Source organism: Micropterus salmoides, unplaced genomic scaffold (assembly GCF_014851395.1).
Source record: "Micropterus salmoides isolate LMB-PRFRI ecotype aquatic unplaced genomic scaffold, ASM1485139v1 Ms_hic_scaffold_5, whole genome shotgun sequence".
NCBI classification, from domain to species: Eukaryota; Metazoa; Chordata; class Actinopteri; order Centrarchiformes; family Centrarchidae; genus Micropterus; species Micropterus salmoides.
In genome coordinates, this window is record NW_024044237.1 from 28,838,999 (window position 1) to 28,856,821 (window position 17,823).

At 38.6% G+C, this 17,823-nt stretch overlaps 2 protein-coding genes across 4 annotated transcripts in view; one reads left to right on the forward strand and one right to left on the reverse strand.

Annotated features, from left to right (window-relative positions):
* Positions 1–9,137, reverse strand: part of pdgfc (platelet derived growth factor c) — a 50,570-nt gene extending 41,433 nt beyond the window's left edge. Inside the window, exon 1 of one of the 2 annotated variants that reach the window (XM_038699862.1) lies at positions 8,384–9,137. In XM_038699862.1, coding sequence (XP_038555790.1) covers positions 8,384–8,561 — 178 coding nt within the window. In that variant the 5' untranslated portion in view covers positions 8,562–9,137. The remainder of the gene's footprint in view (positions 1–8,383) is intronic. The other variant, XM_038699863.1, reaches the window with a different exon arrangement.
* Positions 9,138–17,060: 7,923 nt separating this feature from the next.
* The window catches only part of glrbb (glycine receptor, beta b), a 32,208-nt gene continuing 31,445 nt past the window's right edge, over positions 17,061–17,823 (forward strand). The window contains exon 1 of one of the 2 annotated variants that reach the window (XM_038700059.1): positions 17,061–17,450. The gene's annotated coding sequence lies outside the window, so the exon portion shown is untranslated. The remainder of the gene's footprint in view (positions 17,451–17,823) is intronic. The other variant, XM_038700058.1, reaches the window with a different exon arrangement.

Consider the following 17,823-nt stretch of genomic DNA (forward strand, 5'->3'; position numbering starts at 1 on the left):
TACACCTGCCACCACTACTCTGTGCTGTTGTGCCAATTTAAATTTCCCCTACAGAGATCAATAAAGGAACATTTTATCTTGTCTTGAATATGTTTTTCAAGGATATGTTTCTTGGATCAGGCCATGATCAGACAGGCTGCGCTTTTTGCATTGAAAGGTGTCTTTTTTAAATTTGTTTTGTATAGTCATGCTCATGAGTCCTAGCCGTTTGATGTTTCAGGCCGTCGTCACCAGAAAAACTGCCATATAGGTTGATTATTATATAGCTTATTAAGACCCATATTTACTTTTTTTTTAGGCCGCAACTTCTAATGGCAGAAGAAGTCAGGAGAGTAAGGAGAGTGGCGGGGTGGATGGATGTGTCAAGTAAACTCAGAACTTTCACTCAGGACACTGAGGTCCTGTGTGAAAGCAAGTCAAAGTTTTTGTCAATGTTTTATGTGACTTACGTAATGTACTTATTTTAACCCAAACCACAATCTTTTCCTAAACCTAACCAAGTTGCATAAACCTAACTAAACTACCACCGTTTCAAAACATTTATCACGTGTTACGTGTCATGTACTCAAGGTCCAATACGGCTGTTGCTGGACTGGTACTTGCCAACACTTGTACAAGTTGTTTTGGGGAATGGTCATATATATCATTGTTCTTTCCAACAGACATATGATATACATATATATGATATACAGATACGTAATTTTGGAAAACAGTCTTACATGTGATTTTGGGACACTTGCAATTGACCTGTTTAGTCGTTTAGTTATGAGGACGTTAGACGCCCTGAGAGCCTTGCCATTTTGCAGAAATGCTCTCAAACAATTTCAACAGAGTCCGTTTCTACAGTAGCCCAGAACAGACAAACCAAACTCTAAAGAGGGCCTTTTGCTTTTCTTGTGAGTTTTGGAGACACCACAGTTTCTCCTGCACACTCCGTACAGGAGGGTGAGGCGAGCGGTATTCAGTTGGTTGCAATCTGCAAATTCACCACTAGATGCCAGTAAATCCTGTACACTGCACCTTTAAATCCTTCTAATCTGCTAAAAAAAGAAAGCACACCATCCTTTGTAGATGTGTTGTTGACACACAACAGCAATATGTCAGCCCAGTAAAAGCAAAGGGAAAGTTGAGGAAACAACTGTGCTAACTCACTGTGAATGTCAGGTATTTGCTCTGACAAGTAATCTTGACTTCAGGCAGACATACTCCACCCTTCATGTTTAGACTGCAGCAGGCAGACACTTTCCTCTGCCTGTCAGAATCAAAGTTAGCATTGGGACTATTTACAGGTTCTTGTTTAGAAGTCAAAATTTATACTCTGTAAATTTTTCTGCTCTGGGAGTCTCAGAGGCATGCACTTGACTCTCAATTGTTCATATTCTTGTTGCTTTGTTTTATTCAGTCTGCTTCATGTGTAGCTGCTTTGGTCTGTGCCAACTGGTCAGACTGTAGCTACTTGAGTCATTGTGCAGAAACAGCTGATAACATTCACTAAGTCTTTCCGCTAAGGAAGTTAAATTGCTTTTGGATTCAAGTAATTTAATTTCATAGATAAGGAAAAAAACAGGATAGAAATGTTATCTGTATTTATTTGGCTTGTGAAGGCAAGTGGTAATACATAATCTTTACAACTGCCAATGAAATGGTGGCTTTCAGAACAAGCATTTGCAATGAAAATTTGACAAAGCCAAAGATTTGAAATTATATTTACTGCTGACAATCCTTATCTGCAAACTGTTAATATTTCAGAAAGTGGGTTTTTTATTGGACGGCAGCCGATAGAGCAAGGACAATGAGACCACTACAAAAGCTGAACTGATATAAAAAAAATGAAAGAGGAGAAACACAATGCCACATCAAATATATTACTTAAACACATTATTTATACAGGCAATGTTTGCTGAGTATGAATGTGTTTCCTCACCAACACCCTGATTTCTATTCAGACACTCCTGGGAGCTGCAAGTACACCCACTGAACTGAGTACTGGTTACTCAGTAGCCTGGGATTAGGCGCCTTGCCTAAGAGAACTTCAGTAGTAGCTACTGAGATATGAGTGCGCCTCATTCACGTTTCCAAAAAAATAGGTGCTGATTTTTTCAACACATTAAGCTTTAACTTTTCAGTTTCTTATTCATAACTGAATCATGTTACCCTTCCACAAATAAACACATAATTGTATTTTCATTTTTTGTATTTTCAATATAGAATGTGTGACAATAGCACAAAGTGCACATACAAGAAAATAAATTGTTAGATTCTGTCACCAGCAGTTGATTTGGTAGTATTTACGTGATCAGTTTACTGCTTGGTATCATGGTAACCATTATACTAGCTGTCTGAGGCTAACGTGTTGCTATTACAACATTTACTGTAACTGTTGGTTAATTGTTGATGTTATGTGATATACCCTTCACTTACACTCTTGTAGACTGTACGTGTGTGTCCTGTAGATTAATTACTGTGTTGTACTTCCTACGGAGAATTGATATTTCAATGGTGGTTGGCAGCGACCAAAACATAGCTAAAAGTTTTTTAATGGCATGAGGGACAATGTAACTAATCTGACAGCTAACGTCAGTCTATACCAGGGGTTCTTAACCTTTCTTGCAGTCCGACCGCCACCTACTGGATTAAACAGTGTAAAATATTTACAGTGTCCACCCAAAGTGATTCCATTCACAACTATAGTCTGTTGAGTTATTTTTAAGTTATTTTTTTCTATTTTTGTGTCTATAGTAGCATTTCCGCGACCCCATGGGACCAGGTCGCGGCCCCCAGGGGGGTCCCAATCCCCAGGTTAAGAACCACTGGTCTATACTTTTGTTGACCCAGTTTTCTTGTTACTATATTAGATTAAGAGGAACAAAACATTGTATGACGGATGGCTTATGGAGAAGTGTATGATGCTGTAGGAGTAGCTGCATTGGACAATTTCCCACTTTTTCCCACCATTTCCTCCATTCACCATTGTAACTTAAACTAAGCTGACCACAGCCATCAAACTTTGTAAAGCCACTTTTCTTATAAACGTTTTCATATCAACCATGGGTTTAATGTGTAATGTGAAAGTCGTTGTTCATAGTGACAAACCCACAAACAAGTATCACCTGACTTTGAAGTTCCCCTCAGCTCTACAGCATCACTGATTTGGTTCACTTACGCCAACCTCACCAACCTCACCAACCTCATTTTCAGCCACAGCAGGCATTGTTGTTTTGGGTGAAAAGTATAAAAATAATAAAAAATAAATCCATTGTACACTACCTGCTCTGCACCAAACTCTGCTTTTTTGACTTCATTAAACCATCCTTGACCAAAGCATTGACTGTGAGCAAGAAAAACTTCACAAACACTGATTCAGGGCCTAGACAGACTTGGTGTCTGTGGAGAAACATTTCTTCTAGAGCTTAAACCTGTGACCCCTTGAAAACGTCTTTGGCTGCTTGAGAAGGTGGGGGAACCAGTACTCTTGCTGCCTGAAATGACAAACAGCAGGCAGGCGGTGGCATGCTTTGCTTGCCAAATACAGCACTCTACGTTCAAATAGTGCTGACAGGAAAAACATAGACACTGTTATCCAGGGTTCCCCTCTCTGGAGTGAGATGTTGAGGGGAAAAACTCCTCCAGCCAGTAGACATAGACATGCCTGTATTCAGTGGGCGAGGGGTGTCTACTGCTGCCTTCGTAAAAAAAAAAAAAATCACATAAATGCAGATTTGGGGATTTTCTTTTTCTGACTTACACTGAATGTTTACATGGGAACTGATGCATTTAGTGACTTTCAGGATGGACCGGCCTGTGAAACAATCCTTTGTTCATTAAAAATACAATGGCATAATTAAGAAAATCAGTGAAAAAAATATTAATTTTAACCATCCTGACAAACCTCTTTTTAGATATGTGGTTTTCATCTTACAATAGTGAGAAACTCAGTGTAATTGTTGCCCTCTTTGCTTCCTGGTGAGTTCTTTTAACATTGGAGCCATCCATTTACTTTGATGGTTTTAATTCAGCCAAGCATACTGGCTGCTATTGCACTGCCCACCACAATGATTAACTGCATAGTGCAGCATTCATTCATTCAAGCATATCCATCAAAGCACAGCGTCTCGTAACTGGAAACAAGTTTTCCCAGGGAAGCTTTAATACAGGTCAGATGTTTCCCAGGAAACATCTGACCTGTATTAAAGAATGAAAGGAGATTCCGACCGTCCAGTTTTGTTTCACTGGTTTAAGAGGCATATCGTAATTTCAAATTAAAACATAGAGTTAAATACTATGGAAACCACTTAAAATAACATGAAACTTGAATACCAGGTGGTCAAACTTGTAGCTGCCATTAGAAGAGTCTTGCCCCTACACTATATATCACTGTGTTTGGTCTGGTCAGGGCAGATTTGATAACAATTGGTTTAGAATTAGAAAGAACATTTTGATTGTTCTTACTGTAACTTTACATGCATATAGGATTTGAGCCAACATAATGGTGCCTGACTTTGTATGAAAGAAATTTGTTTCAAATAACTAAGAGAGTCAAATGTGTGAAACTGGTGAAGTGGGAGGACCTACTTTATGCGTATACATTCACATTTGAAAGTTTTAGTTTAATATTATCCCCAAATTTCCTCAATCCAGAAATACGGAAGTCTCCTGTGTAATTTTATAAAACAATAAGTTTGTGTTTTTGACCATCAGAACTTCAACTTTGTTTCTTTTGTTTTGTCAGTTGCCGTGGTGAGGATGGCTCTAAATACTGCAGTACCCCTGAGCTTCAGCTGCCATTTCTAAGGCATGCTCTGTCATTGCAATAATTACTGAATTCATCTAAAATCACCCCAAAATCTGAAAGTGAATTAAATTAAGCTGCTGAATGCATTATCAGGTTTCTATGCAATGCAGTGGAACACCCAACAAAATTTTAAGCTCTGTGATTAGATAGTTCTTACGAAAATACTTCTTTGCAGTTGCTGTTGACTTCTCCCCTTAAGTTTTTATGTACAGTATACAGGATTATACCTTTGACATCTTATGATAGAACCAGACATTTTCTAATGCAGTTGCTAATCTCCAACCATTCAAGCGAGAGAGTTTCGTGCCTATACAAGCCTTAGAAGTGCTTCAACTGCCATTCACCTATCAGTGTCTATGTAAAAAATGAGGAGGACTTTTACTTACTGAACCCTAAATGACCAAAATAATAATAGCTAACTATAAATGAATGGATGATGTACACTTTACATTACACTTGAACCAATCATGATTCCTAACAAGGCCACCCACTCTATTTCCTGTTTTTTTTTAGACCCCACTATAAACTGCTTTTTTGTCTGCATCAGAATTTAATGAATGCACAATGCAACTCTGTATCTTCAACCCTTCATGTATGTATGCATATGTGGAAAACTGCACATGGTCCCCATGGGCCTGTGACCCTTATAACCCCAGTCCTCCCCCTAATCTCATAATCTTTAGCGGAACAGAAGCCTCTGTGATCATTGGCAGGTCTAGCACGTTGCATACCTTCCTCCAGTGGTGCTCCAGTGGGGGGATATGTGGGAATATCTGCAGGTAATCAGCATCTCCTACAAATATTTGCAGCTGGATATTTCTAATAAGAGGCATAACATAACATAATAGCAACGCCATCTACAGGAAGGTGAAGCCAGGCCTCTTAACTGTGAGAAGTGAATGAACAGGCACACCCTAAGATGACCTGTGTGACTGGGAAGCTGAAATGTATCTCCAGCTAGATGTGCAGCATTATACAACTAGTAGGTCTGCCAACAAATCACAGCCTAATAAAATAGGCATTATAAACACTGTAGTATGAACAAAGGCCATCTCAATGTAATTAAAGAAAGGTGTAGCTATAGCTTTATTGCGATATGCCTGAGTCTATTTTCTTAAATGATTGTACAAAAAATTCCACTCTATTAGATACACAGATACATACAAATTGCTCTTGGAAGTAACATAATGTTGTCTGTGGTTGAGGTCCTGCATCACGCGTTGTTAGATTTAGGCAGAACACTTTCGTCTCTCTAGCTTAAATCCTGAAAAGGTGACCATTGACATTTTCAATATTTAACCCAGACCAAACCAAGTGTTTTGTGTTGCTAATATTGTTACAATATTCTATGTAAAACAAATGCAGTTTTTTGCATTTTCTCAATATGTTATGTTATATGTTATAAAAACCTTAATCTAGGTGGCACTATGTTTCTTACAAAACATATTTGCTAATGCAAATTAGTTTAATATACAGTAAATGTCATTTTTAGGAAACAGTGCTGTAAATTAAAACTGCACTGGCCTTTCTCCAATCACCAAATAAGATCCTATGTAAAATATTCATGAGGGAAAGATTATTTTCTCATAAGAAAAGGATGACTGGATGGCTATGTGCATTTGCTTTGAGCGCTGTTTAATTAAGACCATACAAAAAATTTCTGTAGTGCAACTGCAGATTTATTTAGCAATGTTTTTCTAGATAACCATGAAAGCTTATAGCCATGTGGCAAACACATGAAAATTAAATGTGCAATACATGTTACTGTAACATAACCCTCTGTGGTGGAGGGAAGAAATGTTCACATTATTTATGACCACAATACCCACAATTTACATTTCAGAGTTCATGCCCATTCTGTTGGGCGTTTGGAGACTTTTGTCCAAATCATTTATTGTGACAGATGGTTACCCCGCACAGCAATGGCCCCTCTGATATCTTATGGAGTCATCAGCAGCCACTTGCCAAGTTTAATAGAACTGGGGACCATAACTCTCCAGGCAACTACTACTAAACATGCCAGACAGGTCTGGCTCCCTCCCCTCCCTCAGATCGATATCAAATTGTCTCACAGAGCATCACCGATCAAGCGCGCCAGAACGGTGAGCACTCAGATGCTCAAGTCAAAGGTTACAGATGGGCTGGCTAGCCTTCACCTTCAGCCAATGTGTGACTGTTGTTTTAAAGAGTTCTTTGACTGTTTAACATCTCTCCACCCCACACTTCCCCTCCAAACACCCCCCCACCCTTTCCTTTCTCAACCATCCTGATTAAACCTGGAAATCCCTGCGGGAGGCTCTGATTTCCCAGCCCTGACTGTTACTGTAGTGAAGTCAGTGCTGCATGTCCTCACACAAGGCCAGTCAAACCCACTGGCTATAGTAGACTGAGTAATGAATGAAGTTTGACCTGTGCAACATCTGCAGGATGCAGGAATGTTGTTACTTTGAACTGTAATATGTGTTAATATGTCAGCCCGATACAAAAGTTTGATTATTTTTTGCACTTATTGATAGTTAATAAATGATTTACTAGTGCAGTATAAGCCATTAATAACAACACCATTTTAGATTCCAAATTTTGGAAAATCCCAATCCTGCACAGCACTTGCTGTGCTGGAGGTGGACAGCAACCAAAAAGTTCTTAACATATCTAGAAAGCATTATTATTATTATTATTATTATTATTATTATTATTATTATTATATGTATGTATGTATTACTAAAACCTCCTATTTATTGCTCCTGCCTTAGAGGCCTGTACAGCATGCACAGGATTCAACAAATGCCAATTAAAGCTGGACTTCCTTTGGCAAATTCTACATTTCTAATGCCAGTATATTGCGGCTTGGAATTGTTCTTAACTGCCTTTTGCATGCATATCAAATCATGCATACTATAAAAAACAAAATAATTTTTGGGTAAAAGTAAAGAATCCGTTGATAAAGAAAATCCCAACAGGATGAGAAAACAATATACATCAGTCGGAGCATCATGTGCATTACTGTAAAATCAAAATCTAGCGTTTCATTTTTGTGTAGCCTATTCTCCCCACTACACACGCTCGCGCCCATACACGCGCGCCAACACACTTCACAACAACAAAAACCGTGATTGCCAAATTGCCGATAATGGAGAAAAATCATTGGAGATTGTAATCATTTAGATACACCTTCAACTTTCGCCCAACATTAAACACTGAATGACATTAAAAACTGAATTTGATAGTTCAGCTCAGTGCAGTTCAGAGGATAAGCAAATTACATCGCCCGGAGCCACTGCTGCTGCATGAATGGAGCCTTTTTTCATGATCACAGGGAAAACTTCTCCCAGGGGACCTGAAATTTCAGAGACTTTTTCCCCTTAAACATACACAGGTACAATTTAAAGGTAAAATGTAATTTTGCACTTCCTATAATGCTGTTTGAACTGAATGAAACTCTCTCATTCATTGCAGTTTAAACTCAAGCAAGATGTGTATTTATAAAAGAATGTAAGCCCAGTAAGAATGAGCATTTCGTTATGTGTGGAAAAGACCCAGGTTTATGTTCAATAACGTTTCTAAATGTTACAAACAACAATAGAAACTCACCGTTTTGCTCCTTTACACTTGGAGGGTGAAATTTGCTGACATGACTTGATTCAGCTTCCGAGCCATATTGTTGGAGAAGCGATGCAAGAAGGAATAATAATGGAAGGATCATTTGGATGAGTGGTGGTTGGCGATCAGAAAGCGCTGTTGACGGGATGGTTTGTATCACCACACACATGCGTCGTTTACAGGACACCAGTGCTGTTTTGGACACATTTGGAGAGGATAAACGCAGAGTAGAATCCACATAATCTTGATCATCAGTCCTTCTGGAAAAAGTGAAATTTATATTTCCTGAAATCAAGAGAAATCCTCCTTCAAAGCTTACAGACCTGCTGCAGCGCAATGCAAGTGCGCACCTGTTGGGAAAGTTGGATACTGAGTTGGACAAAGTTTTGGTTTAAGTAATTATAATCCTGGAATTAGATGTGAAAGTGTCTCTGTGCAGGCATATCATCTATGGCACGAGATCTTTAGAAAATCACAGATGCATTTTGGCTAAAGCACGCGTCCATGGTGCGTTCTTGACTCCGTCTGAATAAATCCCCGCAGTTCTTTACGCATTACAGCAAAAGCTCACACACAGAGACAGCGATAGAATCCAGCAACCTGATACAGTCTGTACCCAGAAAACATTCGCAACACCGAGACGAGTTCTGTTGTCTGGCAAAGTCTTGAGTCATAACTTGCCGGAGACTGAGATAAAATATCGCTGCGCGGCCGGGGTTGGGTTTTTGGAGACTGCCAACTGACGGCACAACAGGTGCTATACATAAAGTACAACTTCCCAGCCGAGGAAACTCCCAGGCATTTTAACTCTTTCGTTGCTGCTTTGTCTACTGAGGTGTTTCACCCACTGTCAGTCACAGATTGGCAAATACAGTTGAACTTATTGCAAACAGTTTTTCACGTTTCCAGTAGTTTCCAGGAAACTGTCGGTGTCTCCAGATAACTTAGTCTGTTATCAATAAAAGAGTCATGATAGGAGTTAAGAAAAGTATTAGAACAGCTTACTATAAAATACTTTTAACATATTTAAAGTCGAATACTTTCGAAGTTATCTGTCTCATTTTGCTTTTGTCTGAATAACATTTCCAACTGAGTTTCAAGACTAAAGATAAGAATATGTGGATTTTCACACAATACAATGTCATTTTATATAATGGCTATCTTTTTATAATCAGTGTGAATTTTGGAGAACAGAATAGTTTTGGCTAATGAAAAAAGAAAGCTCTGTTATAACAATATGGCCTATTTGGGGAAAGAAAAGAAAAATCACTGTGTGTATACCATTTGCTCCCACTGTATTGTTACGTCCATGTGGCCTTTGTGGCCCACTTACATCTTTTGTCCAGTATATCATGATGCATCAAATTTATAAAATATACATGGTTAAACAATGAAATCCAGAGTGCATATTCACATAAGGAGCTTCATCATTCAAAAGGAAACTTTCCATAAGAAAATATGACTAAGTAAGCTTGTTGTAACCATGTATTGATTGTTTAAACCCTTGATTCATTTTCCCCATAGAGAGATGAAAGATAAATATGTACCCACACAAAACTTTTTAACATGCTGTTATGCATTCTGTCTAAATGTTTCTGTGGAAGGAAATGTTTAAGGGCTTCTCAATTTGTCATATCAAAGCAAAGACACCGCTTGGAACAATACTCCCTCCTGTTCCCAATTTCCTTTCTCCGCGGCACACTGTTGTACCTCATCAACTGCATTTCATGTGGTTCCTCCCATTCTATTGTTGGCAAAATCCGCCAGAGTATCCCCCAACTGTATGATAAGTCCGCTCCAGTACAGACACAACAATCAAAGGAGAGCTGGAGACATATTGAACCCATTGAGCCAGACACATGATGCAATGCTGCAGCAATTTACCCCCAGTCTCACATAGCTCAGAAACTACCACCTCAAAGAAAGTGCAGAGAAGCCCTCTATCCAGCATCAAGGTATGAAGGAAGGTTTTGTGGTTTTAATCAAAGTTAATGGCTGGGAAAAGAAGGCATGGGGCATTGATACAGTCATTTCATACGTGTGTTGCCCCCGTAGAGAGGGGCATATAGAGGTCTTCTTGTGCTTGTTGCAAGGGCCAAGGCCCTTTGTGTAAAGGAGAGTATCACATTCCAGCCCTGCAAGGGCCTGCAGCAGATGTCAGCACTTCACATTGTGGAATCCCTCTCTCTTTTGCACACGCACTCATACACACTCAGTCACCCCTTGAGGTTTTGTCTGTAAAAGCTGGGTATTTTGTCTCCTTGTCCACATTTGATTGCCGCTTCCATGGTGGTCTTGTGAAATGTGGAGGCTTTGATACAAAGAAATATAATAAACAGAGGAAATTAGAAACAAGGCAGACCTTTTGGGTCACGGCTAACATACAGAGACATGCCAGCCAGGAGGGCTCTGTGTCCAAAAAGCAGACTGGAGATGGAAATGTATACAACAGAGAATTCACATTTGTCGGCTCCCAGCTAAATCCCATTAGACTTGCTTGCCTTTTCGGGACACATGCTGTCAAACAAACAAATGCCTTCTCCCAATCAGTCTGTATTACACAACGCATTTGTCACAGGGTCTGCAAAACACCAGTTTTGTTCTAGGTGAAATGAAGTGAAACACAAGGGAGCAGACATGTTTGCAAAATTCAGATTGCAGCTCATTATTTGCACCTTGAAGAAAAGGGCCTTTGAGATGACTTCATTTATATGGTAAAAACCTCCTGTAGCCGCAGGAGGATTTTTTGCTGTGTGGTCCAGCAAGGAGTCGTGTGTGGTTTTTACTGAAAGTGGGAAATGTGCCAGCAGAGGAATTTAGAAAGAAATATTTTCAAATGGAATTCTTTTTTTCATTGTTATTCCGGATGGGTTCTTATTATTGTAAACACAGATACAAGGTTGTACTAATGTTTCCTCTAAGGGTGCTGTCTCCTTCAATATGTAGAAACACTTAAGTTTGAGATGTGAGAAGTGTGGCATCATGGTGATTAATTGCCCCTGGCTGCGCTTGGCTTTGAAACCAGAGCCCCCTGGTGGTGCCCCTCAGGGCTACAGTCAGGCCTTTGCCCTTTCAAAACTTTTTGATGCCACTAAAGTACTGTGGAACATGTCTCAGTTCTGGACAAAATAAATCTTTTGATTCCAGTCTTTACAAAAGGAAATCATGTCATCATGTAATTCAAATAAATTATAGGGTAAAATGTTAACATGCTATCTTCTAATGGAATCATCCACCCATCCATTTTCTTTTCTTTTCTAATCTGCTAATCCTGTCCAATGCTGTGACAGGCTGGAGTCTTCATTTACATGCATGTGTGATTTCCACCTCCTAAAACACTCATCATTAATGCAGTACAGAAGGTTAGACCATTGTTTTCAAGTGCCTGGTTTGTAGAAGCGAGTCATAGAAAAACATTATTTTCCTCAGAAAGCTCAAACAACTGTCAATTTGGGGACCTGCTGCTTCGCAAATAGTGCTGGGCAAACAGCAAGTGTTTTTATTGACTGCTGATAATCTGGAAATTTCAATTTATTCTGCCGTGGCATTGTTGCATTGTGTTCTATTTTGAAAGAAAACATGACATTGGTTACATTGTTCCTGGTGGTAGTCTGTCAAAGATATTCATATCATCAATTCTAAGGTTGTGATCACATATGTGATCATTTTGTCATGAAATACATTAACTCCACTAACAACAATCCAAAAAACTCTTTGCAGTGGTGAAATCTTTCATTTTTAAATAACAGTAGCAATACAACAAAATTTTACTCAAATAAAAGTACAGCAGTATTATCAGCAAATTAGAGTAAAAGAAAAAGTTCCCAATATGTATATTGCCACCTTTAAGAGTGTAATTAATATATGTACAGTTTATTAGTGCTGATGAACATGTAATCAGCTATTTGCTGTTTTAGGGGATTGAGTCAATTGTACAGTAAGTACTTGTGTATTGTTGACTTGTTTAATCAAGGGCATTGCATCATATTTGATCATCTGATCATATGTGTGGTATATAAAATCACAATCTGCAAAGTAACTAATGTAATGGGGTAAAAAGCATAATTTTTCTGGAATTTTTTCTGGAATTCTCTTTGAAATGTGCTGGGTAGAATTATACAGTGGCATAAAATGGAAATGCTTAAGTCAAGTCCACACCACGTACCATTCGGGTAGTTAATTGAGTCTTTAAGTGTTTACTGCAAGATATTAAATTCCAAACTTATTCTCACAGGTCAAATCATTCCTGTACAAGATATAATACATTTCATGTGGTAGAGTCTTCACTCTGGGACAGCTATGTTAATAAAGTACAGGTATTGCAAAACAGTTCTTTCTGTAGCCTGTTAGTGCTGTGCTCTACCCATTAATTACACCAAAATATTCTTGTCTGATACATTTATCCATTACATATGTCTGCAGTCAGTGTTTCACAGCAGAGCCTTAACTGAATTCAATTTAAATTCACTTGCTACTTTCACGATGCTGTCTGACTCTATTTGTTATTTGTCTTGGATGGTCTGAAAATTATGGGGGAAGTTCACAGTGTGATAGTACAAGCTATGATGAAAACAAGCTCCCTCATATGAACTTATGAGTTTTATCATGTTGTGTGTGGTGTGTAATATAAATATTATAATAATAATATAAAATCTCATTTCAAGTGGTGTTAAATTTTTCAGGAATTTAGATGATCACATAAACAGAGAAGCATCTAATGACTCAGTGAATGTACATTTTGACCCAGAGTCCAAGTTAATTTAGAAGATAAATATAATAGGAGTCAGGTAATCAGGCAGGCAAGCAAAGAAAGGCAAACTTGACCAGACAAGGGGGAGGCAAAAAGGAAAAAGTCTGAGGTACAGGCAGAAGATCATGAAGACAGGTAACAGAACACTTAATAAGGAACACATAAGACAGTCAGACAGGTAACAGATGGAAATGTGCCTGTATATAAACTGAAGGGATAATGAGAGAATGAGTGGGAACAGGTGAGCAGGTGGGTGGGGCAGTAGGGTGACGGGGACTGGCGAGAACTGTGGGGTTGCAGGCCAGGAGGGAGTGGTAGGATCTGTAATGATAGGAGAGTTAGTATGCAGGTAAATGAAGAGAGGAATATTACAAGAATAAGGAATATTGTGACAGAACTGTCATCTTGCAAGCAAACCACTGTTAGTAAACTATACATTAAAACAAACAATGTTATATTTTCATTCAGTGCAACATTTTTAAAAAAATGTTAGACATTTCATCTTGGAAAGAAGATCTTGCTCCTTGAGGAGGAGGAGTCCAAATATCCTACTGAGCAGCTTCCTGGCTTGATGCCTCCATCACAATCTTGGTTGGTGTTGCACTTACTAAACATCTGCTGATGAGAAAGAATCCATTTCCATTATGGCAATCTGCTTATTTAATGATCAGGGGTCAGATCTACTACACTGCCAAACGTCATCATTACAGTATTGTACTAGAGCACATCTGCAAGCCTGCAACTATTAATTTGGCCATACCTATTAAATTTACCAAGTATGCATACTGAATATGTGCAGGTTTGTGTTGTTTAAAGATGTTACAAATCTGTCTATCCAAGTGCTTCAGTTCTAGCATGTACTGTATAATGTGGGTTGATTTGGGTTCATACATGTTTTGATACAGGTCAGATGGGGAAAGTGCCATGGAGAGGGGAAAGAGATTAATCAATAACTAAAGGGACAACTCAGCAACAAGGAAGATGCTGATACCTGAACATGTAAATTTTCTGTCAAACTGCCTGTGCTGCTGTAACCAACATAATCCATTTCTTTATTAGGTTAAATAAAGGTTTAATAAAAATTATTTGTGCACATTTTAAAACAGAAAAATAAAAGAAGCAGTGCTAGTTGTTCTTATATTTGGGGATGGCAAGCAACAAATGATACATCATATGAAAGATCATAATCTCATGATTCTATGACTGTAAACTGTTTTAAGACCAAACAACAACAACAGTGTATTTTCTAACAGGAGTAAAAACAAAGCAAAACGAAAAGAAAGTAACTGCATTGCTTTAAATAGGGAAAATGGGTGTACTTCACTATCACTTATTTTACTGTTGATGTAAATGTAGTATATGTCAAAGAGTTCCCTTTCAGAAGAGGCCAGGATCAGGACATAAAAAAGAAAGAACATGCACACAGAAGGTGTGCTTGTGCAGAGGTTAAAAGAAAAAAAAAAAGATCTTTTAATAATGTCCTGGCAAAGAAAAGAAGTTTATTGTGAAATTCCCCTTGAAGAATACACGTCAGATCCCAAGATCAAATATATTTACAGTCACTAAATGATAAGTGGAGATGTATGATTTATATCTCCCTCTTATTTATATGTTACCATTAATCAAAGCTACCTTAATTCCATCAACATCAAATTCAGTTTGCACACATATAGTTGAAAATATTCATATCCCATAGGTCCTGCTGCCCTTTGTTTTATCTTCATCCTTCATGATTTTCAAATCACATTCACTTTGCTTCTTCCTCAACAAAGCCATTTATCTTGTCACCTATAAAACTGTGTCCATGAAGCTTCACTGGGTTCAGCTAAAGAACTAGCCATCACTTCTGAATTGAAAACAAACATGTTACTAAGCAGCACATTGAGAAGAAGATGTTTAGTAGCAACCGGTTTCTTCCTCTGTCAAAAGCTCTATTTTCATCGGATAAGAATGTGACAACACGTGTAAGTCTTCTGAGCTACAGTAATAGAATTTTGGTCTGCATGCCGGGTATAATAGCACAATAGATTGGTTCAATCCAGCCTAACATATTTCTGGAATGGCTCATGGTTGTCCATCAGACACATGGCTCGGAGCCAGCCAGTGAACGTTTTTGTCAACACAAAAGGATCCTTGTGCTCGATTGCAAGCCTCTTGACTGTAACACCAGAACCATGCCCTGTGACATAAATCATTAATCTCTATGCATATGGTGCTGATTAATTTGTGTATGCAAATGGAATGCCTTGTCAGTCAAAATTACCCTACTGGGATCAATGTGGAAGGGCCTCCCAAGTTGTTTGACATAAAGTGATGAATGAGATATGGATCAAAATTGTGGGAAAAATCAGCTCAGTTGCATCCTGTGATGGATTTTATTTTCACTGAAAGAACAAAAGTTCAGGATCCTGTACATGTGTTTCAGCTAAGTTGTAACCACCACAAATAATGTATGCATGTTGTGGTTTATAGAAATGAATACCAAATCTGTAGAGGAAATTCTATTTGTAGCATGCAAAACCCAAGTACCTAAAAAAATTCAGTCATTGCTAAGATAATCAATTCTATTTGTGATCAAAATAAAGACTTACTCAGATGTCATTACAATAGACTAGTTATACCAGCCATTTAGACCTTATTCACTCATAATAAATGGCTGATGATAGCTGTTATATGCTAAAAAACATATGTTTACGCATTCAGTGCTTCTCCGTTATGATTTGTTGCCCCTAAGTTTTCCTCTACCATGTTGTGATGCAACCTTCGTTTTGAAAATATTATTCCTTTAGGTGAGGTAGCAGGCAGGACAATCCTGCAGTATGTGGCTTATCTAAGCCTAATACACACATTCCTGTACACACATGTTGTGGATGAGGAGAATTCTACTGTTTTGGTTAGTTGGGCTTCTCAGCTTCCAATTCCTAGAAGCAGAAAGTTCAGCTCCAAACAGAATAGTTTGCACTAAAGAGAAACATCAATCATGTGTCACATAAAAGTCCTATACATGCTGCATAAAATTCCTTTAAAACAGTATATAAAATGAATGTTGTGACCATATAAAGTGATAGTAGTTGATGATCTTGCAACTATTTGGTCTTTCCCCCAAAAACATTCTGATATGAGCCATTCATAGTTATCTGTTCTTCAATTCATTTGTTCACATACAAGCACAAGCCAGATGTAGGCCTAAACAAGAATGTCATCAACCACCGAAATGAAAAACAAATGGCAATGATGTATTTAAACAGACAGGCTAACAGCTAAAGGATTGGCCTCACGTTATCTTATCAGCAGATGTAGTTTGCCCAGTTGTCATGGAATTGTAGATGGACAATTTAAATAAATTCTGAGCAGATGAATGACTTTAATCCAAATCTGATAATGAAGATCTTGTGATAAGTTTGAAAGATCATGTAACAGCAAGACCTTGTGGTGAGAGTTTTCTCTAATGTTTTCTTTTATATTAAATTATATTTAAGTTTGTTTAGATCACATCATCAAAATAGGTCTATAATTTCAGTTGTCATATATACAAATGTACTTGATGTATGACTTTATTACTTCTTTTTTCTCAGTAATTTACTCATTCATTTCGCATTTATACATAAAAAACCCCCTATAATGCTCATTGAAATTTAATACATTAATGTATATAAAGCCTAATCTGGTCTTTGAAAACCACATAATTCACATCAATAAACACCAATGGAAAGCTTCAGCCCATATGAGCCTGAACTGCATCCATAATTTGCCGAGGGTCTCTACTTTATGGTTTATCAGCCCTCACCATTCACGTCCATCTGCCGCTAAATAATACACAGACACTGCCATAAATAGTTTGCGCCCATCACGTGAATGAGATCATTTCTTTTTCCTGCCGTCACGTCACGTTTCAGCGTTTAGCAGCGGTTGTGGATGGGGAGGCGGAGAGCGGCTGTCCGTGGTGCTGATGGGAGGACTGACGCTCTCCAGCTCTGTGCAGCCGCTACTGCGCATGTTGCATGTCAGGTACACGCAAGCCTCCATCTTGGGCATCCCGAGCTCAGGCGAAAGGGCTACAGCCATAAACACACTCATTCCAAAATAACAACAAACCGGGCGCGGCAATAAATTTTTTTTTGGCAATTTGCCGAGATGTAACTTTTTTTTCTTAATCCCATTCAACAAATTGCTTCAGTGAAGAGCACGGAGAACAGAATGGAAAAGAAAGACCGTGACTGCTCTGGAAGGATCTGTTAACGACTACTTGTACTTTCAGCTTTCCTAGGTCTACTTTTCTAAGGAATTGACAGGTGTCAACGCCAAACGGTAAGTGGGACTGTCTGACATGTTTTGTGATAAATGACTTCCGTGTTATTTATGTTCCTAACGTGCGCTCATGTTAAGTGCAATCGCATGCTCGCGTTCACATGTATTGGCATCTTCTTCCTGCATCCCCCCGTCATGGTGGTCGCTGTTTGCTGTGCTCTCTCTCGAGTCCCTCTGCTCTTCTGATGCTCAGACTTTAGGCAAGTGTCAGCCTCTGCTTACTTTTCTTTTGTTAATGCGATGTGCAGCCACAGGTTGTGAGTGCCCCTATAGTCCTCATTTACGGTTGCGTTGGTTTCATATCAGTATTTTGATAAGCAGATAACAGGCCTCTCGTGGGTTAAACCATTTTGCAGTTAAATAATGAAAGGAT